This window comes from Poecilia mexicana, unplaced genomic scaffold (genome assembly GCF_051168715.1).
Source record: "Poecilia mexicana isolate PSO_F unplaced genomic scaffold, ASM5116871v1 scaffold_23, whole genome shotgun sequence".
Classification (NCBI taxonomy): Eukaryota; Metazoa; Chordata; class Actinopteri; order Cyprinodontiformes; family Poeciliidae; genus Poecilia; species Poecilia mexicana.
The window spans coordinates 14,926,441-14,949,941 of NW_028263392.1; the positions used below are offsets into that span (position 1 = coordinate 14,926,441).

Consider the following 23,501-nt stretch of genomic DNA (forward strand, 5'->3'; position numbering starts at 1 on the left):
GCCACACTGACACACATGCTGCTGTCTGGGTTCACATCAAATGCAAAAAACAGGATTTTAATTATTTTACTAATCAGTTATACATTCTGCAAATTTTTCATTTAATCACTTAAACTTTTTGTACAATATTAGAAATGCATAAAAATACAAATTTCCCTTTATAGGTTAAAAAAAATGAAACCTATTGCCTGAAATGCAATAACATTAATTTAGTGAACGCTTCATCATTTGTGAATTGACAATATTTTTGCATTAACCGATTCATAATTGGATAGCAAAAGATGCTTAATAGGAGATTTTACATAATCTGAACCAGGTGAAGCTTCAGGCATTATTTATAATAAATATCTTCTTAGGAGATCAGATTTACCAAAATGTTTTCCATCTAGTAGATAAATAGTATTTACTAAATATTTAGTTGATATTTGACAAAATATTTACTCAGATGTTGGTTAACTTTTGTTTGTGAACAAAGTATGTTCTCAGTTGACCATATTTACTAAATAAGTAAATACTATATACTAGATATTTAGTTGATATGTTACTAAGTATCTACCCAGATATCAGAAAAGTTTTACTTTGTGAACAAACTAAAAATGTTTCTACTCTGTGTTGAAGTTATGAAACTGCCTTTTTTGAGTCAATACTCCAATTAACAATTAACCGATTACTAAATTTGATGTTGATTACTCAAATAATTGGTTAATCCCGATTAATCCGATTAATCGTTTGAATAAAGGGAGCACCTTTATTGCTCCCCAGGGTGTAAATTTAAACCCTTCATCCTTACTACTCTCCCTCTCTCACTCCTGATTTAGTAGTTTCTCTGTTTTAGCGTTTGTGGTTCCTGTGAATAAAACATGCAGGTCGCCGTCTCAGATTAAAGAAGTTTGGGTGAGCTCTCAGAATAGATCAGCCCTCTTGAGTCAAACAGAGGGAAAAATGGCCTCTGTGTTGCATTTCCTCCTCGTCTTCGTGGAGCGGTGTGCTCTTGCTCCCCTTTGTGGAGTTTTCTTACAGTGCAGCCTCTTCTATCCCCGGCAGTTCGGCTCTGCTGCTGCTTTTCACCCGTCGCTAACCTCACCCGCGTAGCTTTCTCACAGGGGGAAATCCTGGCAAACTTTTCTCTGTAATAATGACTCAAGCCGTTGCGCATGCTGGAAATACCCCGTTTTCACTATGATTTGGAAGTTTGGGTTTAATCATCCTTGCAGCATCCTTTCTGCAATAAAATATATTAATATTTGTTGTGTTTTTCTGTGTTTCCAGGCCTTGTGGATGCACTTAGATGTCTGCAATGACTGCTGTGGCTGGCATGCCTCAGTGTTTCGGACTCCCTTTCTCTGGACTCAGTAGGACAAGAACTGATCAGCAGAGAACGTCATGAGCATAGTCATCCCAGTAGGGGTGGACACAGCAGACACCTCATACCTGGACATGGCTGCAGGCTCAGAGTGAGTAAACGCAACAGAATCTGCTCTGCGTTTGTGGAAACGCCACAAAAACTTTGTCTTCAAGCAAAACGATCAGTTCAAAGCCAGAAATACTTGATTTTATTCCAAAGACAAACTAAACCTGGTCATAACTCGCATCATTCAAGTATCTCAAGATAAGAAGAATCTTCTGCAGATTTTCATTTAACCAATTTTCTATTACAATATCAGACATAAATTCAAAGATGCAAATGATTCAGTTCCTTCTTTGTAAACAAGAAAATATATATTTTATTTAATAAAATCCAAAAACATACTTTTAATATCAACATGTGAATAGCTCAGCCCTTTTTGCAGGACTTAACATCAATATAGGCTTAACTGTTTATTCTTTTCAATTAACAGAAGAATAATAGATTAATCACAATTAATCTGATTAATCGTTTCAGCTCTAATTCAGTTGTATAGAACTGACTGAATCACTGATCTGAGTGAGTTGTTCTTTCAGCAAATGGCCTTTTTTTAGTCTGAAAACTCCAGTTAACGATTAATTGATTACTACATTAGTTGACGATTCTTCCAGTAATCGACTCATCTTGATTAATCATTTCGACTCCAGTTATTTCATGTCCTTTTTTACCTTCATAGCCTCTCAGTTGCCGTATATTGAATACAGAAGGACCTCTCTGCTGTGTGCTGAAACGATCGGGTCGTTTCTGCCATTATTTGGTCGTTCCAGCTCCAATCGTGACCCGTCTGCTTCTCGTCCTCGGCTCTAACGTGACGTTTGCCCATGTGAACGCTGTGAGCTCAAGTCAGTGAAGCAGAAATGCTGCATGGCGCCATGGCAACTTGCTGTTGCCCCCCTCCCCTTCGTGTTTCCTTATAGTCTCGTCAAGGACATCGCCGTAGCCTTTTCTGGTTAAATAAATTAAGCAAGACGTTGGTGTGTGACTAAAGAATAACACGTCATCTGCTCACAGAGGGAGTCCTGTCTCTTTAAGGGATGGGAAGCCCTCCCCTTCGCCTTCCTGGGTGCTGTTGCTGTGACAGCTTGAGTTGCCATGGTTTCTGCCCCCTCCCTCCCTTGTTGCACTGCGCAGGGCTTGTTGCCACAGTCATTGGCCTGAGTGACAGGTGGTCCTCACACAGATATGGCGTCTTACCCCCCTCCCTCCTCATCTCTGCAGAGCCCTGCTGTCACCAGGGGTTAGAGAAAGCCCCTCCGCTCACTTCTTTGTCTGGCCGCTCGCTGCAAATTCATTCAAAAGCAGATAACTGGCTTTAAACGGGGGGGTTCATACCGACCAGAGGGATGGGGCTAAGCTGGATATATGTCGACTATTCAGAGCGAGCCAGCTGGGTCTGGCTACTCACCGGAGAAACGGCGTCACGTCCTTTAAACGCTCCCCCCGCCCCCGAAGGCTGCAGCAGCACGAGCAGCTGCGGGCTAATGCAGGCTGCGTGTCCAAGCCGACACGGAGCCCGGCGTGCGCGCTCTCGCCGCCGGAGCACGCAATGTTGCCATGGCAGCAAGCGGTGTCTCTTCAGGAGTCTTTCTTCTGCTGCTGATTCCTGCATGTCTTCTTCTGCATGTCCTTCCTGCCTCTTCTTTGCCCTCTTGTAGAAAATGTTTGGTGATTTTAGAAATCACAATGCAGACCAAAATCAAACTCACTTCAAATTAGAGCTGCAACGTTTATTTTACTGATCAAATCAACTATTCAGCTAATTAAGGGATTAATTAAAAAAAATGTTTAACCCTACAATATTTGACATATTAAAACAAACATTTACATTTTTAAATAAGGAAATAAGCAGACCAGTTGGCAATTAATTGATTACTTAATCAGTTGACAATTATTCCAGGATTCGATTAATCACAATTAATCGTTTCAACCCTTTAAAATAACAATTTTCTATTCATTTTCTCATTTTATTTCAAGCTCTTATGTAACCTGGATAACATAAACTTTCCCAAAAAACAAACTTCCTCTTGCACATGATGGGAATATCATATAATGTATCAATTAATCACGATTAACTGTTTCAACCCCACCAGAGATACAGTTTGTCACCAGTATTGAAATGCATTAATAATCAAAATTAAAACATAATACAGTTCCTTTTTAAATAAGAAAATAAACATTTTATTGCCTGTAACAACATTCCTTTATTGCATGTTTGGTTATTTGTAGCAAAAGAATCATCTGCAGTTAAATATTTGTAACATCAACAAGTTGATAAATCGATAAATTTAGATGTTTTGCGTTTCACCTTCATGTTATTCCTCTGTAATTCCTGCTTTCTCTCACAGCCTTAATAGAAGCAGCCATGTAGGAAATTATGTTCCCTATTAGTTCACTCCGTCACCACGTCCTCACCAAAGAGGGTTGCAGGAAAAACACCAGATTTTAGGGTTTTATCTGATCAAGCTGGAATTATGATCCCCATATGTACTTTCTGTGCTTCTCTAATTTGCACTTTTCCTATTGCGTACTCCACTATGTTAACATATTTTAAGTAAAATCTTCATTTAAGGCCTTAAAAGAAAAAATTTTATCCTCATATGAGGGAAAAACACAACAATAACAAAGCTCATTTGTTTGGAAAAGAGGTCATGACAAACAAGTTGGACCAGATTTCAAAGATCAAAGATCTTAAGCAAACTTTACAGCAAGCCACTAAATTACAGCTTAAATACTTCACCTTTTTTCATATCGCTCCTGTGATGTCAGACACCCAAACTAATATTTTTGTATTATATTTAAAACATGTTTATTCTTCAGTTTTGTCTCTGCTGACGCTGATGCATATTTTAGGCAGTAGACTTTTATTTTGGAGAAACATTGCATCCACACCCGATTTATGGGCTTGCAGGTTTTATCCTCATTCACAGGATAACAGAGAAAACATGAATTATTTAAACCAGGGTGTGCAAACTTTGACAGTCAAAAATATAATTTTCAGAAACTAAAATCACTAAAATGTTGTTTCCCCCCAATCCGCTCAACAATAAGCTAAGCTGAATTATTTTAAACAATTAGTCAGATTTTTTATAGGAACGGGATTATAGATCCAAAACTTCAAATGGTTTCTGGATGTTTTCCTTGTTACATGAAAAACCAGTTTGCTTATTATTTTGATTGAAGAAATATTTCGTCTATTCTCAGCAATAAAAACAGGATCGTTTGAAAACACTTTCTGTATTTAGCCAAGTTTTAAACAGCAATTTGTTCACTTTAGCGAACAAGGCAGTGAGTTAATGTGGTTCCATTAAAACAGAAGTAAATCAGAAAACTTTGAAAAGAAGATGATCACTTTGAGTTGCATCATTTTTGTAAGTAGATTTTAATTTAAGAATTTAAGTTTTGTCCTAATTTATTTTTGGGGGTTGCACGAAATCAGTCCTTTGAACACCCTTGATTTAAACCTTTACCCTACTTACAGCTGGAACGATTAATCGTGATTAATCAATTTTTTTTAAAATAATCGTGAACTAATTTAGTGATTAATTGTTAACTTGTGTATAGAGATTCAAAAATAAGCTATTTGTTGACAAAACAACATTCAGAGCAATAATCAAGTCAAAATTGTGCAAAATATACGTACATTTTGTATTGAATTTGGGTTGAAACGATTGTGATTAATCGTTTTTTGAAGTAATTGTCAGCTAATTTAGCATTTGATTAATTAACTGGAGAACACAGACTCAAAAACAAAACATTTGCTGAAAAAGCAACATATACTTAAGCCAAAACTGCACAAAAATATATATAGAATTTGGGTTGAAACAATTAATCGTGATTAATGAAATAATCGATTGTTTACTGGAGCATCCAGATTCAAAAAGGACTTTTTCTGAAACATATTTAGAACAGTAATCAAGCAAAAAATTGAACACACAAAAAAACGTTTAGCATTTAATATAAAAACACTTTTGTTTGTTTTACCAAAACGTCACAAGAAATTCTACGTTGTTGCATTTTAGGCAATAAAATGTTTATTTTCTTATTTTAAAAAAAATTAATGTAGTTATGTTATTTGTCTACTAATGTATTTCTAATATTACATAAAAAGTATGTAAGTAGTTAGATGAAAAATATGTAGAATGTTCCAAGTTTTTACCTAAATAATCGCTTCTTCATCTGAGCATAAAAATAAAACTGTAGCTGCGTTTCCCCCCAATAAATTCTGTATTTAGTTATGCTAAACAGTTTTTATTCAGATTAATCATTAGCATGAAGTTTCCTCTGGTGTAAATGAAACCAACTTGAACTTGGAGCGTGTGTAATCTGGCAGTTGATCTGCTCTGTGCACACACCCCTCGGGCCGGCGCCGCCTCCAGACCTCATGCTCGCTCGTACGTTTTCACTTTGACAGCGACGAGCCGAGCGGCAATACTCACAGGAAGTGTTGCACAGAGCTCGATCGGCGTGCAAGAGCAGCAGAACGGGCCGAGGAGGGCTCACACAGGTACCGTAGAACCGCATTAGCTTGGGAATTACGGGTCGAGGTGGCCGGGTTGAACTTTTCAGTCGCTGCTTGACTCCTTCCTGGTTGTAAAGTCGTTTATCTCGAGCCGTTCCCACGTAGACGTGCCTGTTGGAGTTTTGTCCTGGCTCTGTTTTTATGTATTAGCTTCTTTAAGTGTCATGAGACGGAGCAGCAGAGAAAATATGCTCATCAGCTGCCACACATACTCTGCGGTGTTTATTTTCCCACAGCTCGGAGCGATTTCTCTACAAAACTCAAGTGTGTTTTCACTTGACTAAACGTGGATCTTTTATGAGCGCTGCTGCTCCTCATGTTTCCCTCGTTTTCTCTTTTGTTTTCTCCTCTTCGCACTTGACCATGTTGTCGCACCATTCGTTTTTCTCTTTTTGCCAGTTCCACTTCCCTCTTTTTCTACTAGCTCTCCTGCAGCAATGAAGTCCAGATCAGAACCATCAAAATAAGGGCCGGTTGGCTCCAGAAACTGGTTTTCTCGGGTCGGGGAAAGCTGCTCTACTGGTTTGACGTGAATCGCTCTGAAACAAAATTATGCGTTTGTTGTTGCCTTCCTTGTACGTGAAGTTGAAGATGAATGTGTGTCTTGTTTCTGTATTTTTAACTGCTTTATTAAATCATGGAGGTCCAAAGTGCGGCCTGGGGGCCATTTGTGGCCCTTGAGATGATTCTCTGTGGTCCTTGGGTGCAATTCAGGAGTAGGACAAATTTATTTCACCATAAGCTTAAACAGATGGAAATGAAGCGATGCAGATGAATCAAACTTAAGAAATGACACAAATTAATCTCATTTTCTGTTTTAATTTTAATTTCATTGTATATAAGACCAAAAACATTTTGTAACTTTTCCTCCAAAGTAGAAATGAGTCACAGTAACAAGAGGGTTTTAAAAGAAAAGAGGGCTGTTGCAGTAAATCAATCAATCGCATGTTGAATTAAAACAAACTCGATCATTTCTGTTTGTGTGATTTATCTTTTTCCTCTTTTCTACCAGAAACTGGATGATAAAAGTCTAAAGTCTGGTGTTTTGGTCTCGATTAATTCCTGTTTTTGAAGGACAGTTTGGTTTAGAGACTTCAAAATTAATTTTATTTGTTTTATTTTGTACATTTAAAATGTTCCAGTGTTAAATGTTCATCATAATTTAAAGTTTATTGATTTTTGAGAATGTTTTCCTGCATCTCTAAACCATTAAATTACTTTAAAAAAACTTTCAAAACAACAACATAAAGGTTTATCACAGTAACTTCTAGCCTAGTTGTATCATGTTACTGTAGCCTGCAAATTGTTTTACAATGGAATCGTTTTTGCATTTTTCATAACAAAATAGATTAAAAAAATGTTTGTAGCTACTTTTAACTCTGACTGCTAAAAGTTTAAAGAATAATTTCCTTCCAGCTTTAGCGTCACACCTGCTAATCAAACGTGTTGTTGTGATTTCACCTTTATGGGCTGGTGTTTCTGTGAGTGACGTTTCCGTTTCTCGCCAGCAGACCAGAATCCGTGGAGGCCAGCCCCGTGGTGGTGGAAAAGTCCAGCTACCCACACCAGATTTACAGCAGCTCTTCTCACCATTCCCACAGTTACATCGGCCTGCCTTACGCTGTGAGTACATCGCTTTGATTTCATTATTAGTAATCAAACCTGCCTCTGCACACAGATAAAGGAGACTCAAAAGAGACCGGCTCCTGTTTTTTTCATTAAATTAAATTAGTTTCTCTGGGAGAAAATTTAACTGATTTCTTCAATAAAAGTCTTATTTATTTAAATTTTAGGCAGTCACGTCTTAAATTTATAAATGATACTGAAAAGCAATAAACTGTAAAAAAACAACTTTAAAAGCTTTTGTTTAGTAGCTACTGATGAATTCTGCTACTAAAACTGGAATTTTCTTCATCATGGAATAATGAAAATCAGAATCCAAACATTTAAATCATCATATTCCTAAAAAAAAAAAGTAGAAATTAAAGTTTCAGCTTTGATCTGATCAAAGTTTAAACATGTAAATGAATTAAATCAGTGGAAGAAGCTGGAGGTTTTCTCCTCCTGCTGTTAAATTCCTGTAAGCTAAAGGACACGTGTTAGCATCTCCGTCCCCTTTCATTTCAGTACAGAGAGGAGGCTAGCTAGCGTTAGCCCGCTCCTCATGCAAAGATCTTCAGTAGCAGACAGATGCTGACGCTGAAAGCTTTGTGGCCGTTTACAGTTTTTCTGAGAACTGAGCAGCGTCTTCAAATCTTAAGATGAAAACAATAAATAAATAATTCAAACAAAAATAATAATGACACAAACAAATAAATAAAATAAAATGTAAATTTCTTTTTAACAATTTTTTAATCATAAAATTACCAAAATATGCTTCTTTAGAAAAATTCTTATTACTATTGTATTTTAATACAATAATTAATATTTATATTATATTAGCTATATGCTAATATTAGCATATTATTAGCTATGTGCTAATAATATTAGCATATAGCTAGCGATAGCCCACTAGCTAGCAGGCTAGTATATTATATTATGTACTAATTATAATATGAAAAATATTTTTAATATTAAAATAAATAATATTTCATACCTGTATATAAGCTATTAATTATTTATTATTTACGTGTTTTTATACATTTCATATTTAGTCATATTTAAATCACTTACAATATCACACTTATTTTTCTAAATGTTATATTGCTTATTGTTATATTTTTATTTACCAATATTTAACGCTTTGGATGGAGTAACTGTCGGCATATAAGCGATTTCCCTTTGGGGATCGATAAAGTACATTTGGATCCTCATCCTTTACTTTCTCTTCATTTTCAGGACCATAATTATGGGGCGCGGCCCCCACCGACGCCGCCAGCCTCCCCCCCGCCCTCCATGTTGATCCGACAGGGAGAGGTGGTTCCCTTCGGTTCCGGGCCCCAAGATGAAGCGTCCCGGGGAACAACGCTCAGCACGTCTGAAGACAGCAGCTACGGGACCGACATCACCCGGTGCATCTGTGGCTTCACCCACGACGACGGCTACATGATCTGCTGTGACAAGTGCAGGTAAAAAACGGCTTGATTCAACTTTAACGACGCTTAAAATGGAGATAAAGTTTATAAATTCATCGGGTTTTTTTTTTAGTGCCTGGCAGCACATAGACTGCATGGGCATCGACAGGCAGAACATTCCTGAGACCTACTTGTGCGAACGGTGCCAACCACGACATCTGGACCGAGAGAGGGCCATCCTGCTTCAGACCAGGAAGAGAGAGTGTTTATCTGGTGAGCAGCACCGTGAAAAACATGAAAATGATGAGTCACTGGCTGAAACCGTTGCTGTTCTGAAAGCTGGGTTCAACTTAGACGTTTTCTCCGAGAGTCCAGAGATGCTCAGTTCTGCTTTTCTGGCTTCCTTGCTGCAGTAAACGGCCAACAAAATTAATTTTCCAAGCCTGATTTTAGCCCACAGTGACACCTGCTGGATAAGCACCAAACTACATCTTTGTAGCTCATTGTCTGACAAGCAGCTTGTTCTATTATTGCAACCCGACTGGCTTTTATTTTGCCTGCAGCAGCTGCAGCTTTTTATAGCTCGGGATGTTTGTAACTTCTCTGCTTGTTCAGATGGGGACACGAGCGCGACGGAGAGCGGAGATGAGGTTCCACTAGAGCTCTATTCCACCTTCCAGCACACACCCACCACCATCACGCTGACCACAGGCCGCCTTGGCAACAAACAGGCCGACAAGAAGCGCAAAAAGAGCGGTGACAAAGACCCGCCGGCCTCTTCTGCCCGCGCCAAGAAGGTCGACTTTCACTCGTTCTGCCACAATAAGCACATTTTGATTCAAAGTATCTGAAACTCATTTTAACTCTGAACCTGATTGGTTTCTTTGTAGGCCTTCAGAGAGGGGTCCAGAAAATCCTCTAGAGTGAAGGTAAACGCACAAAAAACACAAATATTATTCTTCTAGGACAACGATTACTCGATTAATCAATTATCCTGGCAATTAACCGATTAATCATATAAAAATCCAGCACATTCTGCTGATTTTTTAACTTGACCACAAACCTTTTTATTACTATATCATAAAGAATGAAAAGAATCAAATGATTTATCCCCTTTAAAATAAGAAAATAAACATTTTACTGCCTAAAATGCAACAAAGCAGCATCATTTAACCACTTGTGCTATTTTTATGCAGTATTAGAAATACATTAAAAGTTGCAAGTGAGCTATTAATTTCCTTCTTAAATAAGAAAGGAAACATTTTTTGGCTAAATTCAATAACACAGCGTTCCTGTAGGTGAAGCTTAAATTATTCCACTTTCTGAGTTAATTTGGTCTTAATTCCAAAATGTTTATATTTTTTATGCAGTTTTAGTTTAATTTCTGCTTAGAGTGTGCCATTTTTTTAGCAAATTGCCTCTTTTTGAGTTGGTTAGCGATTAATCGATCCCTATTTGAGCTGATGATTATTTCAATAATCGATTAATCATGATTAATCGTTGGAGCTCTGCTGTATTAACCATGGGTTTTCCCTCTCAGGGTGCCGCTCCGGACACGGAGCCAGCGGAGCACCCTTCTATGTGGGAGAGTAAAATCAAGACGTGGATGGAGCGCTACGAAGAGGCCAGCAGCAACCAGTACAGTGAGGACGTCCAGGTGCTGCTGCGCGTCAAAGAGCAAGGCGACGGCAAGAACCTGGCGTACAACACGCACCCAGCCTCCTTCAAGCCCCCAGTGGAGGTAGTTTCTCATTCGTTTTGGTCGTTTTGGGTTACCGTCCGGCTCTCGTCTTGTGCTGAGGTCAGATTGTTTGTGCTGCTCAGAGTCAGGTTCAGAAGAACAAGAAGATCCTCAAAGCGGTGCGGGACTTGCCTCCAGACTCCCTCATCATCGAGTACAGGGGGAAGTTCATGCTTCGGCAGCAGTTTGAGGCCAACGGTTACTTCTTCAAGAGGTCAGGCAATCCTCATTACATTTATTCAACATGTGGATTTCACTGCTTCACAAAGCTGTTCTTAAAATTGGTCTCATTTCAACCACAAACTCTAAGTAGCAATCTTAAAAGTGTGGCGTTTTCTGTTCCCCGAACTGCAAATATGTATTTTTTCACAGTAATTTACTTCATTTATCACACAACAATCCTAACAAACTGCATAATAATTTGTGGTTCTGTCTCAAACTGAGGGTGTGAATACTTTTGCAAAGCCATTTACGTAAATTACTCTGCTGGATGTTTATTGTTTTGTTTTCCTCCTCAGGCCTTACCCGTTTGTTTTATTTTACTCAAAATTCGACGGAGTGGAGATGTGCGTGGACGCTCGCAGCTTCGGCAACGAAGCGCGCTTCATCCGTCGCTCCTGCACCCCCAACTCCGAGGTGAGTCCAGCAGACGGTTGAATATTTCACCAAAATCTTTCACATGTGGATACAAAGTCCTAATTTGGCACAGATGTTCCCAGAGGGAAGAAAAACACATTAACCGTTGAAAAAGCCAAGATGGCCGACAAGGAACATTTAATTTTGCACTGAATTTGCCAACATTTTTCACAGATAATTACTGTTGGTGTCAATTTGGACAGGAATTTAAGCTCAAGTGAAAAATAAAACCCACCATATCCAACATGGTTATTTTTGCAGTAACATCTTGATGAGCAAATTTATCTTCTTATCATTTATTTGTCCCGTTGTTTTAATAAATCCTCCAGGTGCGGCATGTCATTGAGGACGGCATGCTGCATTTATACATCTACTCCCTGAGGCCGATCTCCAAAGGCACCGAAATCACAATCGGCTTTGATTTCGATTATGGCAGCTGGTGAGTGCAGCAGATGATCACAAATAGCAGGAAACGTGATTTTAATCTTAAACTTTATCGTCTTTCTTCTCCTTTTCTCCAGTAAATACAAGGTAGATTGTGCCTGTGTGAAGGGGAACCAGGAGTGCCCGGTGCTGAAGCACAACCAGGAGCCCACCGAGAACCTGAGCGCCGGCGGGAGACGCAGGGGCAGCCGCAAGGACAAGGAGTCGGTCCGAGACGACCCGGGTCAGAACCAGAACGTGGCTCTGGACGGCGAGGGGAAGGGGAAGAGTTTAGGAGACGGGAAGCAGAGGAAACTCTCCCCGCTGCGGCTCTCCATCTCAAACAACCAGGCAAGTTCAAAGCACAGAGTCCATGTCTCCTCCCGCTCTTCACGTCTCCAGGGTTCGTACGAGAAATCCTGGAAAGTGCTTGAGTTTCGTTCAGGTGTTTTCAAGGTTTGGAAAGTGCTTGACTGTAGCCTAACGTTTGATTAAAAGCCTAAATTTACCAGATATTTTCACAAACCTGATTTAAATGTATGAGATTAAATCAGTTAGTTAAGATTACTAAAATTATTTCTATTTTCTAAATTCCAAAAAACATTTTTTAGATTTTTTTTTTTTGTAATTGTTTTGTATTTTAAGCATTTAATTTGAGCATTAAGGTCATTTATTTTAACACAATTTGTTTGGATTCTTTCCATTTTAATTAATTGTTATTCCTCATGATTTATTGATCGAATTACATTTTATACGTTAAACGTTGTTGAAATTGGGAATCTTTTTTGTTAAACTAGTGTTTTGTTTTCATAGCTGGGGGAACAGGCTGTGGATGAACGAGACTTTTCAAAATATAAAATCACGTTTTAGCCTAAATTTGGAAAACTTTACATGTAGCTGAAACAAGATATTTAAAGATGATAAAAAGACAAATACAATATTTTTTTCTCAGTGTCTGATGTGAAATATAATTAAACTTAGAATCACCAAAATAATTTCTATTTGCAGAGAACGTAACGAGAATATTTTTATTTTTAGATTTTTTTTGTAACTTTCAGGTGTTCAAGGTGTGAAAGACACTTTCATCTCTTCCTTCCTGTAGAACAAAGAATACTATCACAAAAACTTATTAATAATTATAAATTACATTTTATATATATACACACAGGTGATGCCTTTAAAACTTACCTTGAAAATGCTTGAAAGTCTTTGAATTTCACCGTGTGAAAAGTGTATTTTGAATTTTGTTCTTTTTTAACAACGTTCTTTGCATCTATTGTTTTGTCGTTGCTCATCATGTATTGTTTTCCCTTGTTTTCCCATCATCCCTTTACGCATTCACGCAATCCTAATTTAAAGTCTGCGCTCAAAATGATTCATTCAGGATTATTTACCAGGTTAAGGTTGTTTTTAAAACACGATTCCTGACAAATGAAGAAAGAAAAGTGCGTAAAAGGCCCTAAAAACCAACAAATTGAAGAAATTTCCCCCTTTACACCCTGTCCTCAGCCTTTCCCTGTCTCCCTCTAGTCTGTAGTCGGGCTGAGTTTTCAGCCATGATGAGAAAAAAATGGCCATACACGGCTCTCCCCTCCTCTTACAGGATCCTGAGTTATTTGAGGATCTAGAAGACAAAACCTCCGTTAGCAATGAAGTAGAGATGGAGTCAGAGGAGCAGATTGCAGAGAGGAGGAGGAAGATGGTAAGTGTGCAAAGTGAGGGACTTGAGCTTCTTTTGCTATGCAGCCGCCCAGCAGAGAGTAAAACTAAAAGTAATGGTGGTAGAAACCAAACTGTCCCCTGATGCTGCTCCCTGTCTGCTGAGGGCTTTTGGACGGGAGCCGGCGGCGTTCCTGCTGTAGTCTAAAACTCAGAGGTTTGCACCAACGCAGCATTTATATGTCCGGGTTTTCATGGATTTATTTGAACCATTTCGTTTCCCAGGTGGAATAAAGTGAACAATAAGTTTGAGTTAATTGATTTATTCATTCACGATTAGTCGCACGATGAATTAAAACTATTTCAGTATTTCTTGAAGGGCAGTTTTGCTCATTCTTTTGGTCATGTTCGTCTCATATGAGAGAAATTTATCTTGGAAGGTGAAGAAAGATTATAAGATGGTAAAAATCAGTTTTGTTTGTTTGGGATCAAATTCAAAAATACTTATTTATTAATCCCAAAAGGAAGTTAAATAATACAATTTTATTGTTAAATGAAATTTTAATTTTATCTGTATTTAGTTTTACTATTAATTTAATTAAATAATTCTGGATGTGAATTAGATGTGAAATTGAAGAATTTAGACTCACCCCTCAGCATGATTCTACCACTACCGTGCTAGCTAAAATATTTGTGGCAAAAACAGGTGGAGCGTTCTGCTTTTAGAGTAGTAAATATTGAAGCAGAATGGTTCAGATGAACCCATTAAAAGCCAAATTGGATGACCTTGATGTTGTGTTTGTGTAACCTTCTGACTCCACCTGTAGCCTCCTCTTCATCACTCATCTCTGCTACGTCGCCCACCACTATCAGCGCCTTTGTTGCTCTTCTGCTCATTATTTTGCCCTCCTTCAGCTTTTACGTTTTTTTTTTCTTGCAACACTGAAGCTTCAAGATTTATTTATTTTTTCCACATTTTCCTGACCATTTCTTTTGAAACGACACATAAACAGTAATTTCCCATCATTCATTGTAGCGTTTCCTGAGTGCATTACAGCTTCATTGCTGTCTAAAATGGCCTGTCGCGGTATCAACCACTCCCTGCACTTGCTGCCAAATGGCCTCATGTCCCTGAGAGATGGGGATCACACACACACACACACACTCTGGAAATTACCCTGCAGTCAGCTTCATTTCACACGGTGGATCCAAGGTGTAAAACGCTGACTCATCTTTGGGCAACATACAGTTGTGCTAATCGGCGAAAGAGATGGATAGATTAAGGGAGGAGGAAGGGAAGGGATGACTTTAGCATAACCAATGAGCTGCTGTCTGTGGACAGAGCTGCAACAAACAGGCCAGCATTCACACACAATCACTAACTACTGTAGAAGATGCTAGTGGCTGTTGCAAAACACAGAGCTGCTTATGTAGTCACCACTGGTCTAAGACGCATTTAGTTGGCGCAATTCAAGGAGTATTGATATGGTGTCATAGTAATAACATTAGCATTTTAGCTCATTTCTAAATAGAAGCTAGCCTACAGAATTATGTAAGGCAATGCTAGTTAACATGCTATTGACAGGTAATTCAGGGTTGCACAACTTCATGCGTCAACTAGTTGCTGTGATGTCATAGAAACGGAAGACAAATTGCCTCACGGGCTTGATTAGCTATTTTTACAACAGATGTTGAGAAAAGACCACTTAGACAAAAGTCTAGCTAGCCCACATGCTAATGATAGCAGTTTAGCTAAGTCTAGCATTTGTCATTTCGCATATACACCACTGTCTGCATACAAAATGGTGTAAAGCAATGTTGGTCATCATAATAGTAATAACCCTCATGCTAATGTTAACATTTTAGCCAATTCACATATAAAAGCTAAACTTAATCTACTGAATGGAGTAAGTCACTGTTGACCAACTTGATAGTAATAGCCTATTAGCATTAGCCTAATTAACAAATAAGGCAATGCTGGCTACTTTGCTCGTGATAACCTACATGGTTCTGATAGCATGAAGTAAGGTAATGTTTGCCAACTTGCTAGTGTTAGCCCACATGCTATGGATAGCATTTTAGCTAACCCTAGTAATGTATACACTATTTGTATACTATATGGTGTAAATCAATGTCGGTCAATATGCTTGTGAAAGCCCTCATGCTAACATTAGCATTAATTTTAGTATAAAAGCTAAACTCGATCTATTGAATGGAGTAAGAATGCTCTACTGTTGGTCAACATGCTAGTTGTAGCATTCATGCTAATGTTAGCATTTTAGAAAAAGCAAAGGGTAAACTTTTGAGTAAAGTTAAGCAATATTAGCTAACTTGCTAGTGATAGCCCACATGCTATTAGCAGCATTTTAGTGAACTTTATGCCCTACTGTTTGCATACTAGATTGTGTAAGTCACTTAGTCAACATGATAGCAGTAGCCCTCATGCTGAAGTTAGTGTTTTAGTTAATTTTGGTGGCTTGATATGGACTCAGTTCTCAATACAATATTTTATGGTATTTAAGTGACAATGATAAGAGAAGCTAAAATGTCTTATTGCTAATTCATCCATAAAAACATGAAACTGCTCTGAAGTAAAACCTGCCACATGTCTAATCCTGCAGTGCATGTGTTATTTTTAGGTGTGCTGCTATTCATATGCAAATGTTGACCCACAACCACTCCATTCAGTCACATTTTCAAGTATTTTCAAATTTACTGGCACTCACTCTATCTAGGGATTCCCATCAGTTACAGCTTGCCAACATTAATAAACATCCCTATAATTTTTTCCACCTGATAAGAATAGACAACATCTATAACTGGCAGATCTGTTCTTTAAGCATTTTCCATCAGTGGAGCAACACCCGAGCTTCTCCTTTAACAATTGAAAGGATCTCTGGCTACTCTGTTAAGCCATCATTAACCCCGAAGGTTGATTTTTGTTCCTTTCTGTGGTCATTTAGCCGCCAAACGTTTTGGATCATGTAGGGGTGATAATACGGACTTACTGGTATGAAGATGCAGCTCTTTGCTGTCCTTCTACGTCAGTGAAAATTAGAAATATATTTACCTCCCTCATCATCCTCCTCTCTATCTGTGTTGCCAAAAAACAAAACTTGGATCCTTATCCAGTTTAGTTTATTGCTCTGCAAGTTGTACATTTGTATCTTATTTTCTTTACAACAGGGGCGTCCAAATTTTTGGTCACATTAGCCAAAATTATTAGCTCAAAAGTACTTGGAGGCCAGAAAAATATCATTTTGAAAAATTAAAGTCACGTAAAGGTTATGATTTATTATCTATTCAACAATAAACTAAGCATGAACCACTTTAATTAAGTATTTTTTCTTTTTTTTTTGTAGGAACAAGATCATAAATCCAAAATGTCAAATGGTTTTTCTCTGGTTGCTTTTTATTTTGGGCTTGATTAAAGTAAATTTACAGAAGTTTTAACACAGCAACTGAAAACTGATTTGGGTGCAACCAAGTGTACTTTAGCGTAAAGTCAATCAGTAGATTTGGTCCCAGTTACCATGACGATAGACGGAAAACAGAAAGCTTGGAAAAGATGATCACTTTGTGTTGCATCTATCATTTTTTTGTAAATAAGTTTTAACTTAAAAGTTATAAATTTCTCCTAATTCATTTGAATTGTGGTCTGGGCTGCACAAAATCAGTCCAGGGGCCCAAAAATGTCCCCTGAGCCTCAGTTTGAAGACCATTGGTTTAAGATCAACATGAATCAGCACAATGTCAACGGCATGTTTCCTATTTTTAAGAGTAGTTAGCAAAAATAGCACATTTTTACCCTCAAAATCATCCATTAAAACAACCCAAAAATGAGTCAAATTTGAATTAAAAATTGAGATTTTTGGAATAGATTTTAATTTAAAAGCTGTAGTTTTGTTCTACTTTAATGTATTCTGGAATTACGGTCGACTGGCGGCCAAATCGACTGAAATTGGTTTATTGTGGCCGCTGAAATTAGTCCAGCGGCACGGACCCCACCTTGAACACCACCAATCTAAAAGGTTAGATGCTTATTTAAACCAGGAGATCAGATTTGGTTTTCCACGCCAAAATTAGTCTAATTTAAATTAAAAATGAAGATTTTTAAGTTAAAACTGCACAGGTTTGGGCTTTTATGCAGCACATGAGCGGTTAGGGACGGCCAGCATTCCTTCAGGGTACCTGGGGTATCTCTGGCACCCAGATTAAATGTATTTTCAGCCAGACGTGGCGAGTGTTTGCGGAGAGCGTTGCTTCTCTAAACTGGGCTGTCTCTTCATTAAACATTCAGGCCAACCCAGCCGAGCAGTCCCATCTCCCTGTCGGGGCGGCTTCAAGCTGGAACGGGCCAAAACTGAAAGAGGTAAACTCGACCCCATACATAGCCAACATCATTCCAGGGTTCATCTCCACCAAATCGGCTCGTGGCGAACTAACCCCGTCTGTTGGTGGCGTGGATCTTTCTCTAAATGGTGGAGGCAGTTTCCATGCGAAGCGCTCAGCGGGACGTTTTGAACAATCTGGAGCCACTTTTTCACACCGCTTTTCCTACTTTTGGGTTTCTTTATTTGCATCTATCGCAAACCTTTTCCCTCCCTCCCAACTATCTGCATTTGCATCTCTGCGCTCCCTTAGAGTCGCTTTTGCTGTGTTAACCCTTTGTGGCTTCAGGGAGTCGTTGGATGCTAATGACTGTGCCGTTTCCCTCCCAAACCCCGCGCCCGAATCACCGCAGACTCGAGAGGAGCGGAAGATGGAGGCCATCCTGCAAGCCTTCGCCAGGATGGAGAAACGGGAGAAACGCAGGGAGCAAGCGCTGGAGCGAATCGGCAGCGTGAAGACAGAAGTGGGCGGCCGCAGCGATATCAAAGAGGAACCGCCGGCCACGCCAGAAACCGTCGATTCTCCAGCTGTCATGCAGGTAAAAATACACAAAAAGACAGAATAACTTCTCCGGAAATATCTTAAAAACCTGTTTCATGGCTTATACAGGGGTGTGAAATAATTTAAATACTTTAAATTCAATTGTTTGATTTCTAGTTGAAGTTCATATTCAACAAACAAAGTGAATATTTGATTAAAAGCCTGAATTTACTGTTGAAACCAGATTTTTAACAAACATAATTTAAAAAAAATTCCCATTCTGTCTGAAGTTAAATCATATTAAACTTTTCTTGTTTTAGGTTAGTCACCTAAATTATTTATATTTGCTACATTCCAGAAAACGTAGCAAGAACATTTTTTTTAGATTTATTTTTGTGCATATTTATGTGTGTACATATATATATATATATATATATATATATATATATATATATATATATATGTATATATATATATATATATATATATATATATCTCAGATGAAAGAGACATTTCAAAAATATTTTAGTTTCTCTTTTCCCTGCTGTAGAATGTGGAATAATACCATAAACAAATATTAATAACAGTAAAAAAAAAATCATTTAATAATGAATTAAACCTTTTTTTTTTACTGGAAAAGTGTGAAAACTTATCTTGAACACTGCAGAAACACATAATCCTACCAAGTATTTTTGTCTAGTCTCTAGTTGCACTTTGAAATAAGACAAAACTAATTTAAGAGAAACTTTTCAGCAAGATATAAGATTTAAGTCAATTATTCTTCAATATTGGTGAAAAAGTTGTAGTTCCATTGGCAGATTGTTTCACTTAGAACAAGACGAATTTCCCATGTTATGAGTGAAATAATCTGCCAGTGGAAATGGAACTGGGTTGCTAGGCAACGGGCCGGGCTTGACTGGTGTTGCTAGGTAACGGCGCCAGTGGAACTAGAACTTCCCATCAATATTAAGGAATTATTGACTTAAAACAAACTCCTTTATCTTGATGAAAGTGTACTAAGATATTTACACTAGAAACTAGATAAAAAATAGTTGGTAAAATGTTAGTTTTTATTTTAGTGAACCCAGGTTTTTGTGTTGCAGCCGCCTCTTGAAATAAAGGAGGAGCCCGGACTGAAGCCGGCCAAGGTGAAACCGTCCCGGAACAGGAAGAGCTTCTCCAGGAACCGGACTCACATCGGGCAGCAGCGACGGCGCGCGCGCACCATCAGCACCTGCTCTGACCTGACGCCCAGCTCTCCAGCTGAACCCGTGGAGCCTCCAGCCACCGAAGTGCCGGAAGGAGAGGCGCCGGTGGCGCCAGAACCTGAAGCAATCCCCTCCCACGTCCCGGAGAGCAGCCCTCCACACAGCAGCTCGCCGGCGCCGGACAGAACCCGCACCGGCAGCAAGAGCTACAAAACTAAAAAGGTTAGAAACGAGATTAGTCTGTCAATTAATCAATTAATCATAGAAAATAACTGGCAAATTCTGCAAATTTTTCCTTCTGAAATGCATAAAATACAAATAACAAATTTAATCATTTTTAAAATAAGTAAATAAAAATTGCACTGACTAAAATGCAATAACAAAGCATTCTTTGAGTGAACACTTGATCATTTGTAGATTAATTGACTGATTTTTGCATTAATTGGATAGAAAGATTTACTTAAAACGAGACTTTGATTTTTACAGAATTTGAACAAGGTGAAGTTAAAACTGGGTAGAACATATTTACAACATTTTGTTTATCTTAAATGCAATAGATATATATACTTTTATTCAGATTTGATTTAATTAATCCTGACTGTTGTTCTTTAATCAAATAGTCTTTTTCTGAGTCTGTATACTCCAGTTAACGATTAATCGATTAAACTAAATTAGTTAACGATTATTTCAATGATCGATTAATCTAAATAATATTTGCTTTAAATACTCCAGTTAATGATTAAACAACTACAAATTAGTTTATTTATTTCAATAATGAATTTATCATGATTAATTGTTTCATCTCTAATATTTATGCTTTAATTTGCCTTTAAATACTCCAGGTATTGAATCATTGATTACTAAACTAGTTGATGATTATTTGAACAATCGGTTAATCACGATTAATCGTTTCTTTCTTAAGAAAAACCCTTCAAACAGCCAGATAATTCTCCCCTCTGTCAAACTCTCTTTCCTCCCCAGCACTTTGTGAGCGAGTGGGTGGGGGAGAAACAGCAGGACCGCGGCAGCGTCCGAACGCCGGAACCGGTCCCGGACCGGCCGCTGAGAATAAGCAGCGACCCGGAAGTACTCGCCACACAGCTGAACGCCTTGCCAGGCATGACCTGCTCCCCGCAGGTGTACAGCACGCCCAAACACTACGTCCGCTTCTCGTCGCCGTTCCTGGCCAACCGCAGCCCGACCACGCCCGGCGTGCCCACCGGGAGGCGCCGCTCCAGGGAGCTGCCGGAAACACCGCCGACCAGCGGCTCCTGCAAAAAGGTACCGGAGCCGGTTCTGAAGAACCTCCTGTCTGGGTTTAATGAAGGCAGTTAGCATTTTCAATTTGTTTTCATCTGACAGACCAATTATAAACGAATGCATGGCGAGAAAGTGGAAGAAAACAAAGCGTCGTATTGGAAAAGATTTTTGTTTTTTGCTGAATAAATTATGGCTCCTTAAAAGTTACTATTCATTTTCTAAAGTCGATATTTAATCTTCCAGCTTTCTGGTTTGAACTGATCCTCCAGGATTGTCCCAAGTTTTATCTCTGTACATTTTTCCATCATCTTTGACTTGCTTCCCCACAGCATGGTGCTGCCACCAGCATGTTTGACCATGCAGCCCAAAAATAAGAAATTTCCCAAATCTACTTCCACATGTTTAAGAAAATTAAATGATGTTGTAGCTCATGTTATGCAAATTTCTTTAAATCCTTTTCACAGATGCTGATTGTAGCAGTCTGTGTTACAGTGGTTCTAAAGAACCCCTGACTGAAGACTGATCCTGTACAGATTATGGATGACCCCATCAGCTAATAATAATAATAATAATGATAATAATAATAAAGATAATAATAATAAAGCATGTGTATTCATAATGTTAAACTACTTTATGTTGCTCTGTTTTGTAAAATCCATGGATGTTTGTTTGTCAGATGACAAAATGAAACAGTATAATAATCTTATCTGAAACACTAAAATCTTTAGTGATATTTTGTAGCGGCTGCTGTCATTTGTTTACTAATTTTATCTTTTCCTTCTGTGCAGCGATGGTTGAAGCAGGCGCTGGAGGAGGAAGGCTCCACCAGCCCTGCCAGACGGCCCAGCCTCTTTCTGCCCGGCGACGGGCCGCTGAGCCCCTCCGTCAACGGAGACTCAGACAGTCCGCTGCTCTTCAACGGCACTTGCTCGCTTCCAGGTGGCCATTTTGTTTATTTTTAACACTTTCTTGTTAGTCCTTCCGGAATATTCCATATTTCTTACCATTTGATGCATAGATTTTAATTTAAAAGTCGTAGTTTTGTCTTAATTTCGATTGGCCACATAATATCAGTGTAGGGGCCAAAAAATGGCCCCCATCCCCTACTTTGAACATCCTCGATCTAAAAGATTCGATGTTTATTCAAAGAAGGAGCTTCGGCTTCAAATTGGTTTTTTTTGTTTTGTTTTTTTCAACTAAATTATGTTTTTATTTATTTACTACCAGCTAAATCACTGATGTTAAAACAGAAACCCAGACATGTGGATGTTTTGAACTCAGAAGTTATTAAAAACTAGAAATCTGAGTGTGTAGAAGTTTCTGACCCAACGCCGCCGCGTTCCTCCAGAGTTGCCAACTCCGCTGAAGAAGCGACGGCTGAGCCCACTGGACGCCTGCATATCGGAGAGCTCGACGCCGTACGGCTCGCCCTGCGCCACGCCGACCCGGACAGACCACTCCGAGCCGTCCGCAGCGCCCGGCCTCCTCGCCACCCCGCCCCGCCCCCGGACCGAAGAGCCCGGCGCCGAACCGGCCTCCAGCAATACCCCGACGCACGCACTTAACACCCCTCCAGAGGTACGGAGGCGCCGCCTAGCGCTCTGCCTGTTCCGATTAAAAATGGCTGCTGAGTTTGTTTCCTTATCCACAGATGGAGTCTTCAGAGGAAAACTCACCAGAGGTTAGAAAACCCTCCGTGCAAGAGGTGAGGCGCTGAGTCAGCACTTTACCATCCGACGAGTCAGAGAGGCTGAGACAGTTTGGCCGTTTCAAACTTTTTGTTCATTTTATGCTTTTTCAAATCTGAACAAGTTTGAAAAAAACGAAACGCATCTGCATGTCTATCCATCCATCCATCCCTCCATCCATCCATCCATCCATCCATCCATCCATCCATCCCTCCATCCCTCCTTCCATCCATCCATCCATCCATCCATCCATCCATCCATCCATCCATCCATCCATCCATCCATCCATCCATCCATCCAATATCTTTAAAATATGGATTGTTATTGTTATTAAAACAATTACGTTCAAATCTGAGCTTTTTCTCCTGTTTTTGTGTCAGAGGTCATGTGACGCTGATTGTCTCCGTCCCTGCAGGCTGATCGTCCTCCTTCGTTAGCGTCCTCTCCGTGTCTCCGGACTCCGGTCTCAGACGGAGTGTCTTCAGACGCCAAGCTTCCTGTCCCGGAGAGTCCGCAGCTTCCCGCTCCAGAGTCTGTGGACAGCGGCGAGGAGAGGACGGACGCCGCGCTCCCAGACTCTGCCGTCGAGGCTGCTTCCTCTGCAGACGCCTGTCCTTCCTCCTCCTCCTCCTCTTCCTCGTACCCGGGCTGGATCAAAAGCCCAGACAGAGGCCTGGCCGGACCAGCTGGTCTGAACTTCTCCCCGGTCAACTCTAACCTTCGGGACCTCACCCCGTCTCACACGCTGGAGCCTCTGGCGGCTCCCTTCAGGCCGGAGCCGCCGGCCGCTGGGACGCCGGCGGCGGCGGCTGGAACGGCGGCGCTGTCTGGCTCCCAGCCGCCGTTCAGCGAGGCGCAGGGGCAGCTGTTCTACCCCTGCTCCGACGAGGGCGGCTCGCTCGTCTTCTCCCGGTCAGTGAATGGCGACGGCGAAGGAGGAGGGTCCGCACAGAACCCACCGCAAAGGAAGAAGGTCAGAGGTCACGTCTACTGTCTGCAATACAGAAATGCAAAATGGTTGTAATTTTACCCAGATTGGGATTTATCCTTCATCCATCCATCCATCCATCCATCCA

At 39.7% G+C, this 23,501-nt stretch overlaps 1 protein-coding gene across 8 annotated transcripts in view; it reads left to right on the forward strand.

Moving 5' to 3' along the window:
• kmt2e (lysine (K)-specific methyltransferase 2E) overlaps positions 1 to 23,501 on the forward strand; it is a 38,167-nt gene that overhangs the window by 9,894 nt on the left and 4,772 nt on the right. Inside the window, exons 2-21 of one of the 8 annotated variants that reach the window (XM_088003297.1) lie at positions 1,270 to 1,454; positions 7,433 to 7,547; positions 8,763 to 8,992; positions 9,072 to 9,211; positions 9,554 to 9,735; positions 9,829 to 9,867; positions 10,479 to 10,679; positions 10,763 to 10,893; positions 11,198 to 11,315; positions 11,645 to 11,754; positions 11,837 to 12,089; positions 13,342 to 13,440; positions 17,698 to 17,769; positions 18,142 to 18,327; positions 19,373 to 19,699; positions 20,459 to 20,758; positions 21,526 to 21,676; positions 22,086 to 22,315; positions 22,389 to 22,442; positions 22,841 to 23,398. In XM_088003297.1, coding sequence (XP_087859423.1) covers positions 1,384 to 1,454; positions 7,433 to 7,547; positions 8,763 to 8,992; positions 9,072 to 9,211; positions 9,554 to 9,735; positions 9,829 to 9,867; positions 10,479 to 10,679; positions 10,763 to 10,893; positions 11,198 to 11,315; positions 11,645 to 11,754; positions 11,837 to 12,089; positions 13,342 to 13,440; positions 17,698 to 17,769; positions 18,142 to 18,327; positions 19,373 to 19,699; positions 20,459 to 20,758; positions 21,526 to 21,676; positions 22,086 to 22,315; positions 22,389 to 22,442; positions 22,841 to 23,398 — 3,567 coding nt within the window. In that variant the 5' untranslated portion in view covers positions 1,270 to 1,383. Of the gene's footprint in view, positions 1 to 1,269; positions 1,455 to 2,404; positions 5,910 to 7,432; positions 7,548 to 8,762; positions 8,993 to 9,071; positions 9,212 to 9,553; positions 9,736 to 9,828; positions 9,868 to 10,478; positions 10,680 to 10,762; positions 10,894 to 11,197; positions 11,316 to 11,644; positions 11,755 to 11,836; positions 12,090 to 13,341; positions 13,441 to 17,697; positions 17,770 to 18,141; positions 18,328 to 19,372; positions 19,700 to 20,458; positions 20,759 to 21,525; positions 21,677 to 22,085; positions 22,316 to 22,388; positions 22,443 to 22,840; positions 23,399 to 23,501 lie in introns of those variants that run through there. The other 7 variants (XM_088003298.1, XM_088003304.1, XM_088003303.1 and 4 more) reach the window with 7 other exon arrangements.